The following is a 22,586-nucleotide window of genomic DNA, read 5'->3' on the forward strand; positions in this document are numbered from 1 at the left end:
TTTGTGCATCTTAATACTCTTCACAAGAAAGCAAATATTTCCCTGCAAACCCAAATTCAGCTTTAATATCTTCAATATAAAAGTTGATGTTATAATATTGTGCTGCATATTGTTAAATTTGCACTTGCCCAACCTCAAAAATTAAGGAAAACAGAGCTACGCTGGGACTTAAAGGTGCACGGGTCCAAAGGGCTCACTGATGAGTTAACCGACCCTTGTACTTAAAGTTACTTTGGCACTTCAGTATTTTACAAATACCAGAAATACAACTAAAACCAATTACATTTAGAACTGCAAGCAAAACTTGAATGGCAGCTCTCTTTTTTGACTTCATTGCTAACAAACAAAAACTGAAACTAATTAGTTTAACGTTTATCTTAGCTAGTTACTGGGAGAAAGCTGAACTGGGGAAAATCTGTAACTTTTGCACATTAAACAAAGCATTTATGTCACCACAAAGTGTCATACTTTTGATATGTGAAAATCCAAGTGTATGCATGTATAATTACAACAGCAGGTGTACAGTACAATCAAGCATCAGTGAAGTCATTATTAAATGTGTCTGCACCTTCAGTTTGTCTGTAAAACGTTGAGTCGCTCCCGCAGACGCTGTCCTCATTGCAGATGCTCTCCTCATAGGCGCTGCCCTCTGCAGACACACACATGTTTACATGAACGTGAAAAGACTTCCACGTGGGATTAACCTTTTTATCCTGGAACCTGATAACAGGAATAACCTTTAAATAAGATGGAGCATTAAAGAGATGAAGGAGCATCTTTTCGGTCACTGTCATTTTTTAATGTGCGTTATGGAAACTACATTTGTGCAATTATGAGAATTAATTTTGATATTTTATTATGACAAGAACAGTTTTCATTGCAAATACCTAAACCTCAGCTGTGCTGTCTCAAGTGAGATCTTCTTCCCTGTATGGGAGCTTAATTTTTGATTTATTAAGTGTAAGTTTTAATAAAAATGATACTCTACCATGTTTTTTGCTTGGTTTGATTACTTGTTTCCTCACTACATTTGCTGGTAATACATCTATGGTGTAAACAGATATAACTACACACACTTATCAACAGTATCTCTGACCGATATTTGAAATACATAATCTGATTTTAATGTCGGTAACTGCTCAGTAGAGAGCACTCAGTCACTCTCTACATAGTTTCCCCTTGCAGCTCTTGAGCTCTGAGCTCTTTTCACATCATTTAAATATTCATGCAACAATGCGGCCATTTGTGGTTATATAAGTGCATTAGTTTCCTCATGCATGGCATTACCAGCCGACTCGATCTGTGCACAGCAGGGCCTCGTTCAAGGGTACAGCTGAGTACACGGGGTCACTTCAATTCGTTTAAAAGGCCAAAGAGCACTTAAGTAATATGAACTGTTCAGATTTTTAAAATGAAGCAAGCACTTTACTCCACTGGTTAAAACTCCAGAGACAAGCTTGATTTCCGTAATGTGAAATATCCTGAAATAGAGACAAACTGAGGATTTTTTTGTGTTTTATATGCAGGAAAAGGGATTTTGTTCTAGTGACCCCTCGTGTATGTCTGCAGACATCTGTGTCATAACATCTAATGAGTCAGGACACATTTGGCCCCAGCACAGGGACATGCAATAAGAAGTATGACCAGAACAGCAGCTGGAGGTCACTGTAACCCTGAAGGCACCATGAATCTCTCGGGAAGGCGAGCTGACAGAGGCATGCATGAGAATATGAACTCTGCAGCAGAAAGTACTCCCCCGTGTGTCATGAATGGCAGAGTATATTCCAGTGATTTGAATAACAAATCAATAATCAACAATCAACAATATCCCACCTTTAGATCTTACAGAAATCCAGTAAATTCCTTTAACCACAACTACCAATGAATTTATGAATTCCTTAAAAAAAAAAACTGAAACCATTAGAGAGAAAACATTTCTAACCACCTTACAGACTCATTATTATATACAGCTACTTTCAGTACTACTAATATTTACTTAACTTCAATATGCACTTCCTCCAAACCATCAACGTGTCTTTTAGACCCTATTCCTGCAAAACTGCTCAGAGAAGTCCTACCATTATTAATTTTTCAATTTTCAGTATGATTAATCTATATTAAACCATCATTTAAAAAGCCATCACTGTCACAGCTGTCAACTGGCCTAATTATAGGCCAATCTCAAACCATCCTTTTATCACTTTCTTGAAAGAGTATTTGTTAAACAGCTAACTGATCAAAGAGTTATTGTTAATCTCTCTTCCATGGTGTGTTTTGTCTGTGTTCGTCTCATCACTTTCAACCGCTAGCGGAAGATTTAGCCCAGTTCTGCCCGGTTTCTTCCTGTTTAAAGGGAGTTTTTCCTTCCCACTGTCGCTAAGTGCTTGGCCATAGGTAGTCATCTGTTTGCTGGGGCTTTCACAGTATTATTGCAGGGTCTTCATCTTATAATATAAAGTGCCTTGAGGCAACTGTTGTGATTTGGGGCTATGTAAATAAAAGTTAATTGAAATTGAATTAAAATGAAAATTAAATCAGTACTAAAGCTAACCTATTATTTTACAGTCTTAGATATCTTTAACGTGCTAGCAGGGCTTAGAGCTAAATGCTAAAGCTAGCAGAATCCTAATAATCATCATTATGCCCACAATGTTTTTTGACTTGTTAGTATGCTTATATAAGTAATCTTTAACACTGAGGATGCCATTTGTTCTCCATGTTTACAGCAACAAATTAAAAAACTGAACAATTAAAAAAAAATGTGATGAAAAGCTACATGTAATTAAAATCCATCCATCAAAATAGCCAGTGACACATAAAATCCGTAGAAAATGTTTAATGTGGTAGTAGCTCAAGGGAGTAGACGAATAATTTTCTCATACACCTCTCTACCAGAGGATATGCCCTCTGCTGGCCATTAAAAAGACTGCAGGTTTAATGCCATGTTTTATCTAAATGTTGCCTCAGGCCGAAATCTATATCAGTTACTCCCGAAATCTATATCAGTTACTCCCTACTCACTCAGATCAGATTCATAGATCTACAAGAGTTTCATCAAAAAATTGATTAATCAATTGAAAAATGTAAACTTGCCTCAGCCAGTAATAATATGTATGAGATGAGAATTTCTGATTTTACATGAGTATATTAACACTTAGATGAACACTAAATTCTTATAGTAAAATCTATTGATTCACATATGAATCCATTAACAGTACAGTCTGAGAGCAAATTACAACAACAGTTGTAAAGATTTGTAGATGTATTTATTTTATAATCATAGTTATCATCAGGATTTTTGACTGTTCGTAGAAAAAACATTACATTAGCCTTTAGGTAACGACTAGTTTCAGAATTCTCAAATGATGAATCAAAACAGTAATCACTAGTTTAGATGATAATAAAACACCTGTATGTCTGTACTATACAAAGCCTTGAGTAAATCATATATATGAGTTCGCCTCACTTCCTCTGCTCCTCAGGGCCACTTTGTTCCTTTGCGTCTCTCTTCAGAGGAGAATGTCTCCAAGCTTAGTTGAATCAGTGGACTGTGTTGAAAGGTCTTGAGGGGAAATGTTTCATTGCTGCACAAATCTCACACAAGGTTCAGGATCACACAGCATTTAGTTCTCAAATGTCAGCTCCGCTAGTTCTGATGCTATTCATGTCATACGCATTATTCATATGCAAAGTAACATCATGAGTCACGCTGGATAGAGAGTTTAGTTTTCAGTGCCGGTCTGTCATAAAAGTACGAAAACGGAAGAAACAGAGTGCTAAAGAGTGCGTGTGCAGAGAATAAAAAAAGCTACCTACATCAGAGGAGCGGCGGCCTAACGCCAGCCCACATCAGTCCTCCTCCCACCAGGGTCAGAGCTCTGCATCATCTGCAGCAGGTGACCTCTCCTCCACACAACACACATAATTCTCTGAAATCCCTTGTCGGTTCAATCAGATCATACTCTGAACCAGTGGCTCACAGATGCTCTGGTGCTTTGTCACTGACTAGACCTAGATGCCTGAGCATATGTCACTATGAACACATTTATTCAAAGCTCTCTGTGTCTGAACCAAAACATTTTCAGTGTGACAGCTTCTCATTTAGCTGTGAAGACACAAAAAGCTTCTTCTACCCTGACTTTGCTTTCATTAAAGAAAAGCTCAAAGCCTTTTTTTTCTTACTGTCACTGAAATATAAACAGGTTAAAACTGAAAGATCTCGTGTAAAAACAAAACTTTTAGGAAAAGATATTGCAATGTTTAAAGTTCATAATGAACTTTTCAAAGAAAATCTTTTGAATCAAATTCCTCTGAGAACAAACTCCTCTAATCTAGAACCAGGTCCATCCCTAAAAAGGTAAAGGGCTAAAGAGCTGCCATCTCAAAATAGCTGGACCCAACACTGATATTAGTCATCAGGGAGCGCGAAGTGCACTGTTCACAGATGATTTGCTGATGCAGTGCAAAGATTCTGTCTAGCATGACTTTCATCCCTCAGAAATTCAAGCCCACCACAAAGCTGTCGAATCAGTGAGCTGTGCTGAAAGGTTTTTAGAGGAAATGTTTCATTGCTGCACAAATCTCACACAAGCTTCAGGATCACACATTACAAAGAAAAAACTGACAAGAAGAAGGTACCTAACCTTAACTGGCCCTGCGCTAACATCAATTAAAGAACATCTACAGTCTGCAATACACATTATACCTAATAATAACAATAATTAAAGACTAAAGATTATAAATATAAAAGCGTTGATCACTGCAGCTTTAAATTACACAAATTCTGAGGCCAAAAACAGAGGAAAAGAAATTAAAAAGTGATCGACTGGTTCAAGTTAACATAAACTGTGCTTGTAACAGCACCGTCATGCTCACATCTACATCTGTAAACACTTTTGAACAGTGGATCATAAAACCTGCATACATACAGCAGCACTGAGTCCCTGCTGAGTGAAGATATGAAAGAAGCAAACAAACATTAATAGACTTGAAGTGTAGCAACAGCCTGAGTGATTTGCCAGAGTTATGTGGGATGAAAGCCAAGAGTTTAATCCTGTTTCACCCTCTTCCCAAGTTCATGTTCTCCACTGCTTTGAGATATGAAAAAGCAAAAATCAAGACAACTTTGAGCGAGCACACTAATTTCTCATCAGAGTAGATTCTCCCTACAGCAAGCTGTTATGAAACGAGCCAATCATATGTGAGGTTTTAGTGAAGTAAAAGTTGGGAACTGTTTCCTAACTGAGAATCTTAAGCATTTAACGCAGTAGAAGTAGTTTACCTGTTAGCTCTGAAAGTGCACTGTGTTCTGCCAGGTGCTTCCTGTAAAGAGTCTTTAGCACTTTGGCGCTGCCAAACCTCTTGAAGCGTTTCTTCACATTAGTGTAAAACCACTCCAGTGACTGTGTCTTCAACAACCTGAGAAAGAAACACACAAACATACAACTTAATTTAGATTAATATAGATTATGCTAATCACCCTACCAAATGTGAAGAAAATGTAGTTTTTTTCACATTTGTTATTATCCACAGATTTGTTATTATCCACATTTTGGTCAAGCAACATTCAACCAGAATTTCAGTAACCAGGTCAAACACAAAAAAGCAAAACCATCAGTCAGTCCTGGTGCCAATCTACATCTGACTCACAGATGAACACAACCAGCTGCTGGCAGCTGTGCGGATTCATTTCCACTATGTCTCTCACATCAATAGCCAAAAACTCTCTGGAGTTACTTCATAAATCAGGAGGCTGAGAGAGACTCAGCAGGAGATGGTTTAATCATTAGTAAAAGGCAGACAGGAGACACATAAGCGTCTCGCTTTGATGTTTGCAAGACAGCATGAAATCACACGGGCCGCTTTCCACTGAAGTTGGGTCGTCATGGGGGGTAATACAGTGACAACGCTGATTAAATAGCAGGATTGTCGCACTGATTTCATCTTACACCCTACCTAAAAAATAAATGTTTTTAAAGCTGGAAGTGAGTTGGAAAAACACAGCAGCTGTTATCATTTGTGACGGGTAAGAAGTCACAGCCAACAAATCACAGTGACACTATCTGATCTGCACCAAGAAGGCAGCATTACAGAAACACTTCACACAAATTTAGCAGAGTCTTGCTGACATAAAGTTAAGAAGCAATCTGTAGATATGAAATCACTGTTTGGTTAACTGTGAAAAGTCTGAACCACCAATAAATCTAAATGTGAAGATGGTTGGGAGCAGTCGGGTGGTGCAGTAATTAGCACTGTCACAGCAAAAAGGTCCTGGGTTCAAATCTAGCCGGGATCTTTCTGTGTGGAGTTTGAATGTTCTCCCCATGTCTGCGTGGGTTTACTCCGACTTCCTCCTTCAGTCCAAAACAAAACCTGTCCAGGATACACCACAGCTCAGATAGGCTTCAGCCCCTCTACAACCTTGAACTGGATAAGAGGAAGATAGATAGACAGACGATAGTTGCGCAGTTATCTTCTACTGAATACAGTAAGCCAAAAAAAAGACTAACACTAGGTGTTTAATGTTACACATCTCGTAGATACACTGTGCTGTTTTCTTTGTTTTACCTACTGTATCATATTAACTGGAGAAAACCCACACAAGAATGTGTGTGGGTTTAGCTGTTTAACAACTTAAATAAGTCAATGTGAAGAATTTGAAGATTTCTGTAGACGTATCAGAACGACCTTTGTTAGTGAGGTCACATGAATTAGACTAATGTGAAAGTGACATGTTACTCTGCAGAATCTGAGTAAGTGTGTAGATGTATCTCAACTACAACATTTACAAATAGTGACTGACTCTATGAAAAGTGTCTGTTTATAGCCTTGAATACTATAACTAAAATTGTTATATGTATGCATTATCTTCAAGTATATTTAAGATTGAAATTCCTATCACTGCTGCTTTTAAATTGACTGTATAATGACACGTTTATGTTTAATGAGGAACCCTCCAATCTCTGAGTGGCTGTAAGCGTGTGTACACAGCGAGTGCTTTGACAGGAAGCAGATGCACAACATAAAATGTCACACATCATTACTGCACTTCTACAGGCTTTGTAAGGTGCCTCCTGGTGTAGACTAAGCAGTCAGGTTTTAACTACCAGCTACTGGCAACGATGCCTCACTGGAAAGAAAGAAGTACATCTACAAAGCCCTATTACATTTTTATTACACTGCAGTTTTTTCTTTATTTTAAATCTGTTTGGATGTTCTACCTTTAGGTTCTCTGACAAATACTAAAGTTAACATAGCACCTAAATACATCGTTCAATGCATGACTGGATATCTGTAGTCCCCGTGGACCCCACGGCTGATGCTATATTGAATGATCTGGAGGCAGGTGGCAGGTAGGTAAGCTTATCACAGTGATTCCTGACACCAGCGCATGTCATGGCTCTCTATTCTCATATTATGTTCTGAATTGATTTTGAATGTCTGGGTCAGACAGCAGCACAACCCTGATCCACTGCATACAGAGTGGCATTTAAACCAGCAACTGCTTTAAACGTTTATAATTTACATCTACAGTGTCTTTGAAGTTTATGGAATATATTAAGGCTTTTAAAAGGTGCCATTGTGAAGTATATAATGTAAGCATTTAGCAGGAATCACAGGCTTTTAATTTGGACTCTGTGCAGCAGACGTGACCGGACATGGTCACTTCAGAGTTTGACTAGAGGCTGCAGAAATACATTCCCACTAAAACCCCATAAATCTGACAGTCTGTAACTTTCAAACACCAACAGTCTGAGGGTCATACTCACATGTTTAGAGGTGAGAATGGTGGCTCCATGTTTTTTCTTCTATACGCAATCACTTTTGATTAGGAGCCTGTCTAGAAATGTGCTCTCCACACATTTGAATGATTATCACGTCTCGACCTTTTTTACGATTGCTGCATTTTCAGCAGGCCTTGCAAGACACCATTCAATTTGTCATAGAAACTAGTTTTTTGCTTTGTACCCCTCATCAGTGAGAAAAACATATAACAAGCACAGCCTCGTCCTTTTAAAAGAAAATGTCAACTCCTGAAATGTCGGCGTTTCATGAACAAAGGGAATTTTAATTATGACATACTTTCGATTTTATCAATTAAGCTATAAGGTTAGGCTTAACAATCTGAGCAAACTGTAAAAAATATAAAATTACACAAAAATACAGTGAAGTAGAGCGTGTGGATTTAAAGTTCACATGCTTAATGGAGCGTTTCAGGATTTCTGTAACATTAAACAAACAAGTTGAGTTCAAAAAAAGGCCTCTAAAGGGAAAATTTGGGAAAATGTCTTTGAAAATCCATTTTATGTTGCTGCACATCTCCCTACCTCATCTCCTCCTCTGTCATCTTGCATTAGTGCAAATGTTGGGGCCAAAGGAGACTTTATCCTGCACTGTATCTTAGTGTCTATGTTATGTGTAATATAGTGCTAAATCCATCTCTCCAACAGTGGAGTAAGACCTTAATAACCTTTGACGTCACTCTCGGCCTCTCATGCTCACTTAGTCTCCTTGTATATCGCACGCACGCACACACACACACACACACACACACACACACACACAGATAAACACCACAGCACTTCCAGGCACCACCGCTGACCTTACCTGCTCTTCTGGCAGGCGGAGCAGAGCCAGGTCTTGTCCCGTTTATTGAACACCCGGCAGGCCTTGCAGACGTTGTAGTGGCAGTCGTGGCACTGGCGTTTGGGGTTGAGCAGGAAGGTGAAAGGCGAGCAGCAGCGGATGCAGCAGCGCTGGTTGAAGCAACTCTGCCGTGACAGCAGGAGGCAGCGACTGCCCTCCTCGTCCAGCTCCTGCTTCAGCTCGCTGTGGGGAGGAGGGGGGAGAGAGATAGTGAAACCAGGAGTGTGTGTGTGTGTGTGTGTGTGTGTGTGTGTGTGTGTGTGTGTGTGTGTGAGAGAGAGAGAGAGAGAGAGAGAGAGAGAGAGAGAGAGAGAGATGTATAAAATCTGTTTGAAAAAGATGCTTATGTGTCAGTGAGTAAGATAAGAAGTATAGTATTCGACAGGGATCATATGAAGTTTCTGTACATGGATAAAGCACCAGACCAGGGTTTACTGTGTCAAATAGGATGATTATGTGAATGAGGACACAGAGTGCACATAACCAGATGAACGCACACTGATCCTCTGCGTCCCTTTAATGAAAATGGAGCAGAAATTAAAGTGGTTTCAAAAATTCGGTCAGGTCGTTTCATCATTTTGTAAACAGAAAATAAATAGATACGGGGAAAATTATGGAGCTATTTCATATGTTTATCGAGCTGCTTGTTAACCAGAAAGACTGTATTAAATAAATAACAGCCGTGGTGACTAAACCACAAATACATGGTTAAAACACACACAAAGACCCCAGTGTCTTCAGTGCCCTGCATCTTCACTAAGACAAATGAATTCAGTCGCTTGTCCTGATAATTAACTAATGTTAATAACTGAACAAGTGTCTTCACTAGTTATGGTGTTAATGATGGCATGAATATATGAGAACTTGTTGAGGCTTGAAGAGAGAGATGTAAAATCAGGTAACATTGGACTGAAAGGGGTTCATTTGAGACCCCTGATGTCTTTTTTTAGGTTAAGGTGGATGAAAGTGCAAAAGAAGTGAGAAGAGCTCAAGCCATGGAGATTAATGCAATAATAATTTATGGTAATTAATGTAATGTAATTTTGTAATTGTGTGCCTCAATATGACTTTTTTTAACATGCCGTCTCGACTTTACACGTTTGAATGCATTTATAATCCTTTCGCAAACACAAAGCACTAACAGACTTACAGCAGCCTGCATTTACAACCTGCAAACAGCACTTACATTAAGTGCTTTGAGTGCATCACTATATAAGGACCAGTCCATTTACCATTTTACCATCTGTTTCAGTGCCATACAAAGACAGCAGTCTGCGTCTTTTGTTGTTGAGTAAATTAATGTTGCTGTTTGACATCATCAGCACAGTGTTTCTGTTTCTGTGCGTTCATGAGGAACAAATCTGTTCTAGTCAAACTGGTCAAAGTAATAGAATTAAAACTGTATGCAAATTCATTATTTGTTTTATTAAAATGAAACACATTAATCTAATTACTTATTTATTTATTTACTCATCTAAATTAATTGGACTTGGTATGCAGATCTCTCTTCATTTGTGGTGTTACTAGATCACATTTATCTGAATTTACATTGTTATAAATTTGTTTTAGACTGGTTGCTTTCTGCCAGGGAGCTGAATAACTGCCAGCTATTTTTTTTCTGTTACATTCAGTAAATGTGACAGCAAACAAACACGGGTAATTGTGTAACAATTTAGCATTCATTTATCTTATCATTAGCTTTCCAGCAAAGAAATACAGACAGAAGCAGATGATTTGACAGGAGCTCCAACATGATGGAATATGAAATTAGTCAAACAAATGAAGGCAAAGCAGGAGAGGCAAATAGAAAGTGTAACTGTGTAGGTGGCACTAGAAAAAAAAATCCATTATTTTCACATCATGACAGCCAGCAGGAGCATCAGCCATAACTGAATCATTTATAAATTATTACAGCTCGAAACTGATGGAGTCTGACAAGATGAGGAGAGAGGCAAGAACTGCTTCTGCAGGTATGCAGGTTGGTTTCATTTCAGTTTCTGATGACATGAAATTCAAAATGCAAAGCACCAAAATAAATTCCTCATTCTGCACGTGACAATGTTTTTTAAAGTACGTTTATAGAATGTGATTTATGGAAACTTAGGGGTTTCTTTAAAAGAAAAGATGATGATGTTATATGTGACAAAAGGTCAAAGCAAAAACTCAGACAACAAATGAATATTTTTAGTGTAGAAAAATGTGTCAGTTTCTCTGTTAATCAATAGTTTATCCACTGTATGTCAAAACTAGCCTCAAAAATGTAAAATTACCTGTTTAATGGAAACCAGCAAAAAGTCACATCAGTGATGACGAAAAAGATGAACTTTGATTTCTTTTTTTAAAAGAACAATTATGATAGCAAGCTTTGGTTCTGTTGGCTAATCACTTCAGCTCTGTAGAGTTATATGACTTAGAAGTCCTTTAAAAAAATTTAACCACAAATATTTAAATGAAACTTGTAACTTTAAACCATAAACATTTTACAGTCTCCCTCGGATGCCCCTCACTGCCTCACCACATCCATTACTAAAGCTCAGTGGACAATATAAATACCTCCCAGACACAACAGCATCAGCCAGACTCAGACAGAGACTTTGAGGTAATAACATCAAGAAAGTGGAGAAACATGCACAAACATACCTGAAACATAAAGCATCCCATGATACTCAACATAAAAAAGATGTGGACCTTTTGTTGGACCTAATAAGACATGTACAGTAATGTTTTGCAGCACTCTGCAGCTTTATCCTCACACACCCTCAGCAAAAGAAGCTTTTGAGCTTCGGTCATTCAAAGAGAACAAACAAGAAGAGGCTCAGGCTGTGTCAGCTGCAGTAATCCTCACATAAAGTCTGCTTCTTGGTGATAAGCTAACTAATGTCTGCTGGCATTTGTCTGAATGGAGCTTAGTTTATTTTTCTTGTCTTTGAAGATTTGAATGGGGATCAGTTATCTTTTGTCATAAGAAGATAAAAAGATGAGTCACGTTGTTCTCTGTAAACAGCGTATCTTACCAAATGAATGTGCCTGCTGTGCTGCTTTTGAACAGCAGGGGACAGCTGTGTTTTAAGTTTTAGGATTTTTGTATCTGGTGAACTGAGGTTTTCATTATTCACAATTCCAGGACAGCTAATCTCTCATATATCATCAACTTCTAGGCTGATGCATGAAAACGTCTGACAAATAGCAGCTTATTTACATGTTAGCATCTATGCGGCAACATTATAACTCACTTATAGTTGTTTTTCTCATCTACTGATCAGTTTTAGTTCAGTCATTTCAATTATGGGAACCATGTCTAAGAAAAGCTTTGCAAAATCACCTTTTTTGCAATGTGCATTTAACTTGTCACTGATCATAGATCATAGATAGAAATCAGTTCATTTCTGATGTTGACATGTACAAATGACTTACTGAAGTTCAAACTGATTATCAGAATGAGGAAGACAGGTGATTTAAGTGACCTTGAATGTGGCCTGGTTGTTGGCTGGTCGGAGTATTTCAGAAATTCTCGAGGGTTTACAGAGAAAGGTTTGAAAAACAGTGAGCAGCAGTTCTGTGGGTGAAAATGCCTCATTGATGGCAGAGGTCAGAGGAGAATGTCCAGTATGCTTTCAGCTGATAGGAATAGTAACTCAAATAACCAATCATTACAACCAAGAATACTTCTAATATTTTTTTCTGTGCTCATATTTTCATCCATTTTCTATAACCTTTATGACCACACGCGATGTCACAAAGCTCAAATCATGTCAAACTAGTTTCTTGAACAGTGAGTTTGCCGCCACAGTCATCACATGTCAATCCAGCAGAGCACCTTTGGGATGCTCTGCTGGATTGAGAATGGGAGATTTGCATTATGGATGTGCAGCCTACAAATCTGCAGCAACTGTGACGCTGTCATGTCAATATGGACCAAAATGTCTGAGGAATGTTTCTGCCTCTCTATGCCATGAAGAATTGAGGCAGTTCTGAGGGCACAAAGGAGTCCAACCCAGTATTAGCACTGGGTAAGTGTGAAATCAATAGATGCTGTATTTAGCTTTAGAAATCCCCAGCACACTGCTTTAAAAATAAATCTCATCTGGAGTATTTATTTGTGTTTTTTGTGTCTTTCTTGCTTTTCTATTATTATCTAATGAAGTAGTTAAGCTCGAACATTCTTGAGAAAAACAGAAGAGTATTTTTATCACACATAAAGTCATCTCAGATCAGTTATAAAATACATGTGTGACATTTCAGTTATCCAAATCAGTCCTGAACGTCTTAAAGTTCCTCCTTTCGTGAGAAAAACATGCACCAGAGGTCACAAAGAAAGTCAACAGCATCCAGATGTGTTCTCCTGTTCTTCGCTCCTCTCTATTCCTTTCCTAACTTCATCTCTGCCCTCTGATTGCTGTTTCAGATGCATGAACACTCCTGGGTTTCATCTCAGGGATGTTGGTGCAGAAATTGAAAAGCAAGATGCATGAAGTGAGAGCCCACGTAACAAGTTTGGGAGTGAGGAAGCAGAAACGTGAACAATCAAAATGACATGACAGGTTAAACTCATACGCGTGATGACTGAAAGCAGTACGTGACCTTTTGTGTCAAGTACTTCTGCTAAAGAAGGGATTAGCTGTGGAGATCTTTGGCCACATTTATAAGCTGTTAAAAACTGCAGTATAGATTGAATTTATTATTGTTTTGACCTAAGAAATAACTTAACTTTTGGGCAAAAGCATGTCTGTCTGTAAAGAACTAAGACAATGTCAACAATGTCTAATCATGCCGGGTAAACAATTACAAGATTAGCTGGTGGTAAGCGCTTTGCTTCAACACTTGTTGAAGTTAAGGAATGTAGAAAGCTCACCAAGTAATCACTTTTGGTCATGTCATGTGGGGATTTAACAGAATAACCACTTTCAGTTGCACATATGATTCAAGTAGAGAAACCGTTGTCGTTTCAGTGGCCTCAGATAGTGATGATGGGCCTTTTTAAACATTAATGCAGGTACAGTGAAGCAAATACACAGATTTTTGAATATGGACACAACACTGTAGTTCTACAGTGTTTTTAGGCCACAGACGTATGTTCTATGTTCAGACTAGACTGTCACAGAGACTTAGATAGAGTTAGAGTTTTGGAGTTGGGAAAATAAGTTAAGGTGAATGTACCAAAACCATATATGCAGCTGAAGGTCATAAATTTTAGTCGTATAGTTTAGTTTTTCACAATTTCTATAACTCGTGTCAGTTAAAGTATGGTACGTAACAACCACCTGCCCGTCTAATGTACTAAAGTACACTTCTTTCAAGCATATTTTTCTTACAGTAATATTTTGGTGTCTCTGTTTCCTCAACTTTACAGATACTCCCCTCCAAAATGTAACCATAAAATAATCTGAAAAAACATAGATTAAAAGTTTAAAGAAAAGACCACGGGTTGAAAATCTGTTTGCTGGTCCTCAAAGCCTGCGTCTGAAGAGATGCAGAGATATTTTATGGTGTTTCATAGATAATTCTGTGAACCCTGTTTCATCTTCAGTATGTGGTACTGAAAAATGCATCCATCTGCTTTTCTTTTTTTTTTACGTGAATGTAGCTAATGTAGCTAACTAATCTGGTAGGTGGCTTATAAAGTAAAACATTTCATATTAAATATGAAATACTTTCAAAACGTATGCTTATTCTGACCTACAGGCAAAAACCTTGTGTCCTCAATGTGTGGACAGAGTGAGAGTGGAGGGTAATAGCAACAACAATAAACAGTTCTTATGGGAAGTTATAATAGACCACATTGGGCTGATGAGCACACACTAGACATACTCTTAAGAATATATATTTAAAAAAAATAAGTTAAGTTACATTATCAAACACTACAGATAAACACTTAATTAATCAAGCCAGATGTCCAAATAAAAGGGCTTTTGCTGATAAAAATCTAAAGGAAATCCTGACGATTAGATTCATCTTGTATGTGTGGTCCTTCTCATGGGTTTTCAGACCACTGAAAGCATTTTTGTAAACAGTGGAGTAATGCTGTAAGAGGTAAGTGTTTTTCTAAATAAAGCACCAGGACCAGCAAGGACTCATTTTTGTTAAACAGGCAAATCATTTTCCACTATTGTGTAACTCTAATTCTGAGGCTACAGGGAATGAAACCCACCTGTTTACCACGTTATTGTGCCTTTGTATCTATATATGTTGAGGCTGGGGTGAAGGAGGAAGCTGGTCTGAGTACAGCGGAAAAAGGCTTCATTTCCTGGCTACTGTGTTTAGGACACACTTCAGAGCAAAGAGGCGGGAAAGGAAATCTCCACCAAGGTCTAAAAATTCCTCGAATTAAATTGTGCTAAAGAAAAGCAGCCTGAGAAAATTGGTGTAAAAGACCTTAAAGGTATACTGGTTATACAGTGCCTTACTTACTTATATGTTCTTCATTTTGTTTTCATAGCCATACTTTATATTTTCCTCACCATGGTAGAAATAGTTCATAATCTGAAACACAATATATCTGTCAAACACAGTGGAGGCAATGGTATGACATTGGAACTGGTGGAACTGGGTCATTAGTCTTTATTGATGATGTGACTGTGAATAGAAGAAGCAGTATGAACTCTGAAGTGTACAGGGCTGATCTCTACACAGATTCAGCCAAACACTGCAACTGCAAAAGCAAAGAAATGAGACATAGTTTCCATTCCCAATGGCCAAGTGAGTCACCTGATCTCAGTCCAACAGAGGAGGCTTTTCAATTAATAAATAAAATACAAAACTGAATGCAGAGAAACCCACAAACAAACAGCATCTAAAGGTAGCCACAGGCCCAGCAAAGCATCTCAGGGAAGGAAACATCATTTTGTGATGTTCATGACTTCTCTGCACACAAGTGCGTCTCCGTGGTCTCTGCACAATTTTAATTTCCACAATCCCTCTTTCTGTCTAGACCAAGATCAACTCAAATGGAAACCAAAAATAAAAGAATATCTGCAATAATAAATCCTAGGTTTTTGGTTTTTTGCAACACTAAGAACAGAAAAAGTGTACTTTTATAAACCGCTGTGATAAGCTGATTATCCAGCAGTTTCACATTTACTAGCAGACTCAAAGAAATAAGATTTCATCAGAGGTAAGGAAGTTCAAAACTGTCAAACACTCATATGAACAGTGAGAGCAACCAAGCTGCAATAGAAAAACAGCAGGATGGGGGAAAAGTCAGTACAGTTCACTTCCTAAACATAAAATATCTGGAGCTCCACTTCTGCTCCATTTACAGGTCAAAACTCACCTGAGTCTCTCCTCCTCTGTCTTCCGCAGCTTCATGTCCCTCTGCACCACCTGCAGCACGTGCTCCGCCTCGTTGTCTGTCAGTCCTGTCAAATCAAGCTTGCGACCCATGGCTGACACCCCACCAGCTCTCTCAGCCTCACCGACTAAACAATCAGCTTGTTGTTTTCATCTGGAAAAGAGAAAAATAGTCAGGCCAATGACACAAAATACAAACAAAAACACCTGACAGTGACAAAGTTCCCAGAATACCTGAGTTTACAGCTGGATGGTTTAGGGCAAACTGGTGGAGGAAAAGAAATACATTCACTGAAGAAGAAGTACTTCACTACTTTATAGTACTTTACAGTTATAGTTACTAGTTCTAAGCCTGTGATTTTACACTTAAAAACATGGTATGATTATAAAACACAAACATTAAACTACTTCTAATCAAACATTTTTTAGCCTGATGTTCAAGGAGTCATTATTTTTTTTCTCTTGGGTCTTTAATTAAGACATGATTCCTAAAATATATGCTGAGACTTTATGGAGAGAGTGAACCAGATCCAACTAACATGTTTTCCATTCAGGCTTCTTTATAATTCTCAGCATGTCAAATATCACTCCTAGGGACTAATTTATTACAATTAAAGTACTTTTACTCACTTTTGATACATAATTATACTTCATTGGGTTTTGTGTAAACTTGTAATCTAGTACTCTAACATAACTTACAGCATTCATAAGAAAAATCAGAGCTACTGACACTTCCTGTAGAAGAAATCTATTTTCTTTCCATCAGACCTGAAGCTGCAGCTTACTTTTCTTTTTGTTTTTGAAACCGGAATGCGGACGTGAAACTAATAAATAACTGTAACTCTCCCAATTACAAGTATTTTACTGGAATGTGAAGCAAATAGTACCGATTTTAACGCAAAATACGAACACGAACACGAACATGCAAGTTAATGGTTTTCATTCAGGCTGAAGGTGATAAAGTCATAGTTTGATTACAACAACTTACCAGAATCTGTGGCTGAAATAGAGAAACACCTTTAAAACCGCACTCCGTTTATTTCTAGAGGGAATTATCAGTGAGACGAAGCCAAACGCTTATTTTAATCCAGTGAGTCTGCGATGTTTGTTTCATCTTTTTTCTTTTTTTCGTATGAAAGATTGAGGGGGGGGGGGGGGGGGGGGGAGTGTTTCTGCGCAGCCAGGCCTGGTTTCTGAGAGAAAATCAGGATAAATCCTGATTAGGGTCTATCCGAGCGTTTCTCCGCTTGCCAAGGCGACGTGGAAGTGATGAAAGCTTGTTTATATCACTTATTGAGAGAAAATGGATAATAACAATAAACTTGGGTTCTGACTGTGTTCAGTCGTAAATGAACAATAATCTTGGAGTCATATCTTGATGCTTTGCAAACACTATGTCACGATATTATTCTTAAATCACTTCAGTAACACGTGCTGTTAACAGTGTTTAATGGGTCTAAATTCCACGGGACTTGCGGTAGAATCAGCAAACAAAAAATGTAAAAAGCAGGTGATAATGGTCAGAAACAGTCAGAAGTTTAGGATACAAGGTGTAAAGATAAAGTCACAAACAGCTAAAGGTAGAAACTAAGACTGATGGGTTCTGAGGGAAAGGGAATGGATGGATAAAGAGCGGGGAACTGAGGGCATCTAGTGGACAGGGGGAGAACTGCAGATTGTTGTTGCCGTTGTGAGGATGTAAAACATCCTTGACTCACGTCTATTTTATTTTACTTTGCTCCAGTCCTCTGTGCAGTTTTGCAAAACAGGGCAAGAACTTTTTCTCCCACATTTTCTCTAAACACTTCATAACCCTGCATTTGTGAATGAATGGAAGAGCTCTCAGGCGATACTTTTATTACCAAAATCATCAGACTACATGATAAAAGAAACCAAACATACCTACATATCATATTTGTGGATGTGCCAGAGACACTGAAACAACTCAGATTATATTAAAGAAAAAGATAAGCGGAAGCGAATGGATGGAAAAAGATATTAGTTATAGGTTTATAATAAACTTAATTCAGGTCTATACAATTTAGTGAAATTAACACAGATGCTCATTTACTAGAAATGCCTGAGATTCCTGACTAAAGTTTGTGTTTGTATAATAGAGGCATAAATATGGTCTAATGTGCTTCATTTTTCAATGTAACCTCAGGGTCGCTGTGGTCTAAGACATTTAATTTCTGATTATTAATTCAGCAGGAGAATCTATTAGAGTGGCCCAAGTGCACCAGTCATTTTTTGTAATATTATTTTGGGTTTTTTTTTAGCCTTTAATGTAATAGGACGGTGGAGAAAAACCAGGGGAAGACAGTAAACAGCAAGAGCCATCTTTACTAGCCTTATGGCTCAAAATGACACATTGCATTTTATGCATATTTACTTGCTATGAGAAGGGCGCCTTTTCCAGTCTGCCCACTTTTTTTTAAACAAATGTTTAATTTCTCAGAAATTGAGGGAAATTTTTAAAGCCTTTGTGAGGCAAGTAAAATAAGAGAGTAGTGTACTGTAATTATCTGAAAGTAATGGTTCATTTTGAAGTTGCTTCTTCGTTATTTTTCAATAAAAGTTGATGATGCAACAACAGGATTCAAATGGATTCACACAAACTGCAGGTACACAAAAGCAGAGAGACGCGTTCTCTGCTGTGTACAAACTGGATGGGAAGCAAAATTACCCTTTGGGGGTTTCTATAAAAAAAGAAGAAGAAGAAGAAGAAAAAGTCAAATGATCTTTGTGAGCCTAACACCTTTGTAAAAAACTTTTCAGCCAAGCTCTAGTTGGGTTAGGGTTAGTTTCCCCTGACCTCCTGTTTCTGAGTTTGTCCCTGAGTCAGCTAACCAATTTCCTGTTTTCGTGTCTGTGTAAACACACAACCTTTCTGTTCATGAGAGCATCCCTGGGTCAGTTAACCAGTTTCCTGTTTCTGAGTGTAAATACATAGGTGACCTTTCTGTTCCTGAGTACATCCCTGGGTCAGCTAACCAATGTCCGCTTTCAGAATATCAGACAATCTTCCTGTTCCCAGGTCTGTGTGAGCTGATGACTGCCAGTCCATGAGATTGTTCCTGGGTGTGGGTCACCTGGCATTTCTTTGATACACCACTGTGTCTGATGATCTTTAAATCCATTTCCATTGTGTTCTACAATCAACCTTCAAAGATCTAGAATCATTTACTTCCTTAGACATACAGACCACAGGACTTATGTTAAGCCAATTTACTGGGACCATAGGTGGGTTTTTTAAAGGTACTTTTAAAAGTAAGTTTAAGAGATGAATTAACATATATAACAATATATATGACGTTATTTATACATACTGATGTTCACTAGAGACTTAAAAGCGAAAGAGCTAATATATACAGACGTGGACAAAATTGTTGGTATCCTTCGGTCAATGAAAGAAAAACTCACAGTGGTCACAGAAATAACTTTAATCTGACAAAAGTAATAATAAATAAAAATTCTATAAGTCTTAACCAATGAAAGTCTGCTTTTCAACCACACTTCAACTGAATAATTAAAAAAAAATAAATGCATGAAACAGGCCTGGACAAAAATGATGGTACCCACAACTTAATATTTTGTTGCACAACCTTTTGAGGCAATCACTGCAATTAAACAATTCATGTGACTGTCAATAAGACTTCTGCACCTCTCAGCAGGTGTTTTCGCCCACTCCTCATGAGCAAACTGCTCCAGTGACTACCTGGAGTCCTATATATAGGCCCACTGACTGATTACAAGATTGTAGACACCTGTGATGCTGATTAGTGGCCACACCTTGGATTAACATGTCCCTTTGGTCACATTATTTTCATTCTTTTCTAGGTGTACCATCATTTTTGTCCAGGCCTGTTTCATGCATTTATTTTTTAAATAATTCAGTTGAAGCATGGTTGAAAAGCAGTGTCTGACTTTCATTGGTTTAGATTTATAGAATTTTTATTTATTATTACTTTTGTCAGATTAAAGTTATTTCTGTGACCATTGTGAGTTTTTCTTTCATTGATCAAAGGATACCAACAATTTTGTCCATGTCTGTATATATACATATACATACGTGTGTGTGTGTGTGTGTGTGTGTGTGTGTGTGTGTGTGTGTGTGTGTGTGTGTGTGTGTGTGTGTGTGTGTGTGTGTGTGTGTGTGTGTGTTTGTTAAAGAAATTGCTCTTCCACAGATGTTGTTGGGCTTTTTTTCTCTCTTCAGATGAAGGTAATGTAACAAACTTGAAATGTTTTACTACTTTTCTGAATTGCTAAAACACTAATTTGTATTCCCTGAGCTAAATCTTCAGTATTCTGAACCAAGCAATTCAATAAGTCACTCTTTTGGATATTCAAAATTCAAAAGCAATTTATGTCCTTCCTTGTTGGTCTAATCTTAAATATTAATGGAAGCATTTCCTTTTTTGCTTTTCTGTTTTTCTTTTTTTCTTTTGAGGATTATTGCGTTTTGAATGGCAAAGTTAAGTAGATTTAAATCCTGACTATTTATTAAAATTAAACACATACATTTTAATTTACTTTACTTAATATTAGGGATGCACCGATACCGGTATCTGGTATCGGCCTCAATACAACATTTTCTAAAGTACTCGTACTCGTTAAAAGTCCCCCGATACCGGGGACCGATACCACGGTCTGAGAAATGTCTATGTTTGAGCGGCGTGTAAGGGGTTAATCGCAGGCGCCGAGTGCCCGCCCCCAGGCCCCGGCTACAGCTCAGAGCGGGGAAACGGCGAGGCGAGACATGTCAGCCGTGTGGAACTATTTCAAACTGAATGAAGATGAGAAAACAAAGGTGGACTGCAAATTGTGCTCAGCGAAATTGTCCAAAGGAGACTCAAAAGGTAGCGCATTTAACACAAGCAATTGAATCAAGTGTTTTAGGAAATGCTCCAGACATGGGGTATACATAAAACATCAGTACATGTTGTGCTTCGTGACAATGCCAAAAACATGATTAAAGCCATGAATGACGCAGGGCTCCCAAGTCTGCCGTGTGTCGCGCACACGCTCCAACTGGCTGTTCATGAGGGCTTATTAGCACAGAGGAGCATAGCTGATGCTATAGCAGTGGGGCGGAAAATAGTTGGGCATTTTAAACATTCCGCCTTAGCCTACTCCCGCCTCGAGGACATTCAGGGACAGCTCAACCAGCCAATAAAGAGACTGCAGCAGGATGTACAGAGGCGCTGGAACAGCACGTATTACATGCTCCAGTCCCTCATAGAGCAAAAGCGAGTGCTGGGGGTGTATGTGTCCGAGCATGAACTCCCTGCTATCTCACCGCTCACCAATGGGCTCTTATGGAGAAGACTGTTGCCATCCTCGCCCCTTTTGAGGAACTAAAACTAAAAAGGCGAGCAGCTACGACGCACTAGCCTCTGATGTCATCCCAGCTGTGACTGTGCTAGTGAGACTTCTAAACAGAGAAACAGACGAACAAATTTAAAATTAAATTTTGTTTTTTTATAATTATTTATTCTGTAATATGTTGCATACAACATGCTTTTCATTTTAAATAAATGTTCTTAATTCCAAACTAGTGCCTTGTTGTTTGTTTTTTGTTAAATTATATGACTAAAGCTGTTACCTGTAAATTTAAATCATGTTTTTATTAAGTACTCGGTATCGGCGAGTACTGAAATGCAAGTACTCGTACTCGTACACGTTTTCCAAAAAAGTGGTATTGGTGCATCCCTACTTAATATTATTGTGACTAGTTGTGTACAGGTTTTGCAACTACTGTGTAATAGGGAGCAGAGATAAAACTGTTTTGTGACTATATTTTGAGAATTGTTTTGGGGTTTTTTTGTTTTGTTTTGTTTTTTGTGAACATTTTACACAAAGGGCATTCAGTTTTAAGAAGCAAGCGCTCTTTACCTTAAAAGGTCTGGAATAGATCATTCAAATATTTGTCACCTGTTTAATTTTCTAAACTTAAATCTCTGTTTATGTGTCGCACTATTTGAGAGATGATTCCAATAAGATATGTTCAAAAGAAGCATAGGGTTCATCAGTGTTGTGATGTGGCAAACAGAGACGATCCACCTATTAGCTGAAAATGACAAGTGGTCAAGGAACTTTTCAAACTCTTCCTTTAGGAAAAGAAACAATAAAACACCACGAAAACAACACAGAACACACTAAACTGTATTGCTGGAAAACCTTTAATAAAGTATCAAGACCAAAAATAATTATTTTTATTTTTGTTCCCCATCAGTGTAAAAGTAATTAATGCTACTTCATATCTGTAAGTCAAGCATCATATTCTATAAAGCATATGTGCAGTGACCAGTGTTGGGAAGGTTACTTTTAAAATGTATTCCATTACAGAATACTGAATACATGCCCCAAAATGTATTCTGTAACGTATTCCGTTACGTTACTCAATGAGGGTAACGTATTCTGAATACTTTGGATTACTTAATATATTATCATGCTGTTTACAACTACGTGAATGTACTATTGCTGTGATTTATTACTGTTACTGAAGGTCCGCGGCTCCGAACCGTAGTAAAGGGACCTCTGGCTAATACGGTGGGTTCCGTGTCGGGCTCGTAGCCGAAAACTAGCTTTACTGTGTTGTCTGGGTCAACTTTGCTTGCCAGAGACAGAGAGAGGCGTTGAAAGGCTGC

The 22,586-nt window shown here is 38.1% G+C and overlaps 1 protein-coding gene across 2 annotated transcripts in view; it reads right to left on the reverse strand.

Moving 5' to 3' along the window:
- Positions 1 to 17,073, reverse strand: part of myripa (myosin VIIA and Rab interacting protein a) — a 29,573-nt gene extending 12,500 nt beyond the window's left edge. For both annotated transcript variants that reach the window (XM_063461304.1, XM_063461305.1), the window contains exons 1-5: positions 16,922 to 17,073; positions 15,917 to 16,087; positions 8,608 to 8,829; positions 5,282 to 5,418; positions 569 to 649 (exon numbers count right to left, since the gene is read on the reverse strand). In XM_063461304.1, the coding sequence (XP_063317374.1) occupies positions 569 to 649; positions 5,282 to 5,418; positions 8,608 to 8,829; positions 15,917 to 16,026 (550 nt within the window). In that variant the 5' untranslated portion in view covers positions 16,027 to 16,087; positions 16,922 to 17,073. The remainder of the gene's footprint in view (positions 1 to 568; positions 650 to 5,281; positions 5,419 to 8,607; positions 8,830 to 15,916; positions 16,088 to 16,921) is intronic.
- Positions 17,074 to 22,586: the final 5,513 nt, after the last annotated feature.

This window comes from Pelmatolapia mariae, linkage group LG18, assembly GCF_036321145.2.
Source record: "Pelmatolapia mariae isolate MD_Pm_ZW linkage group LG18, Pm_UMD_F_2, whole genome shotgun sequence".
In the NCBI taxonomy this organism is placed as follows: Eukaryota; Metazoa; Chordata; class Actinopteri; order Cichliformes; family Cichlidae; genus Pelmatolapia; species Pelmatolapia mariae.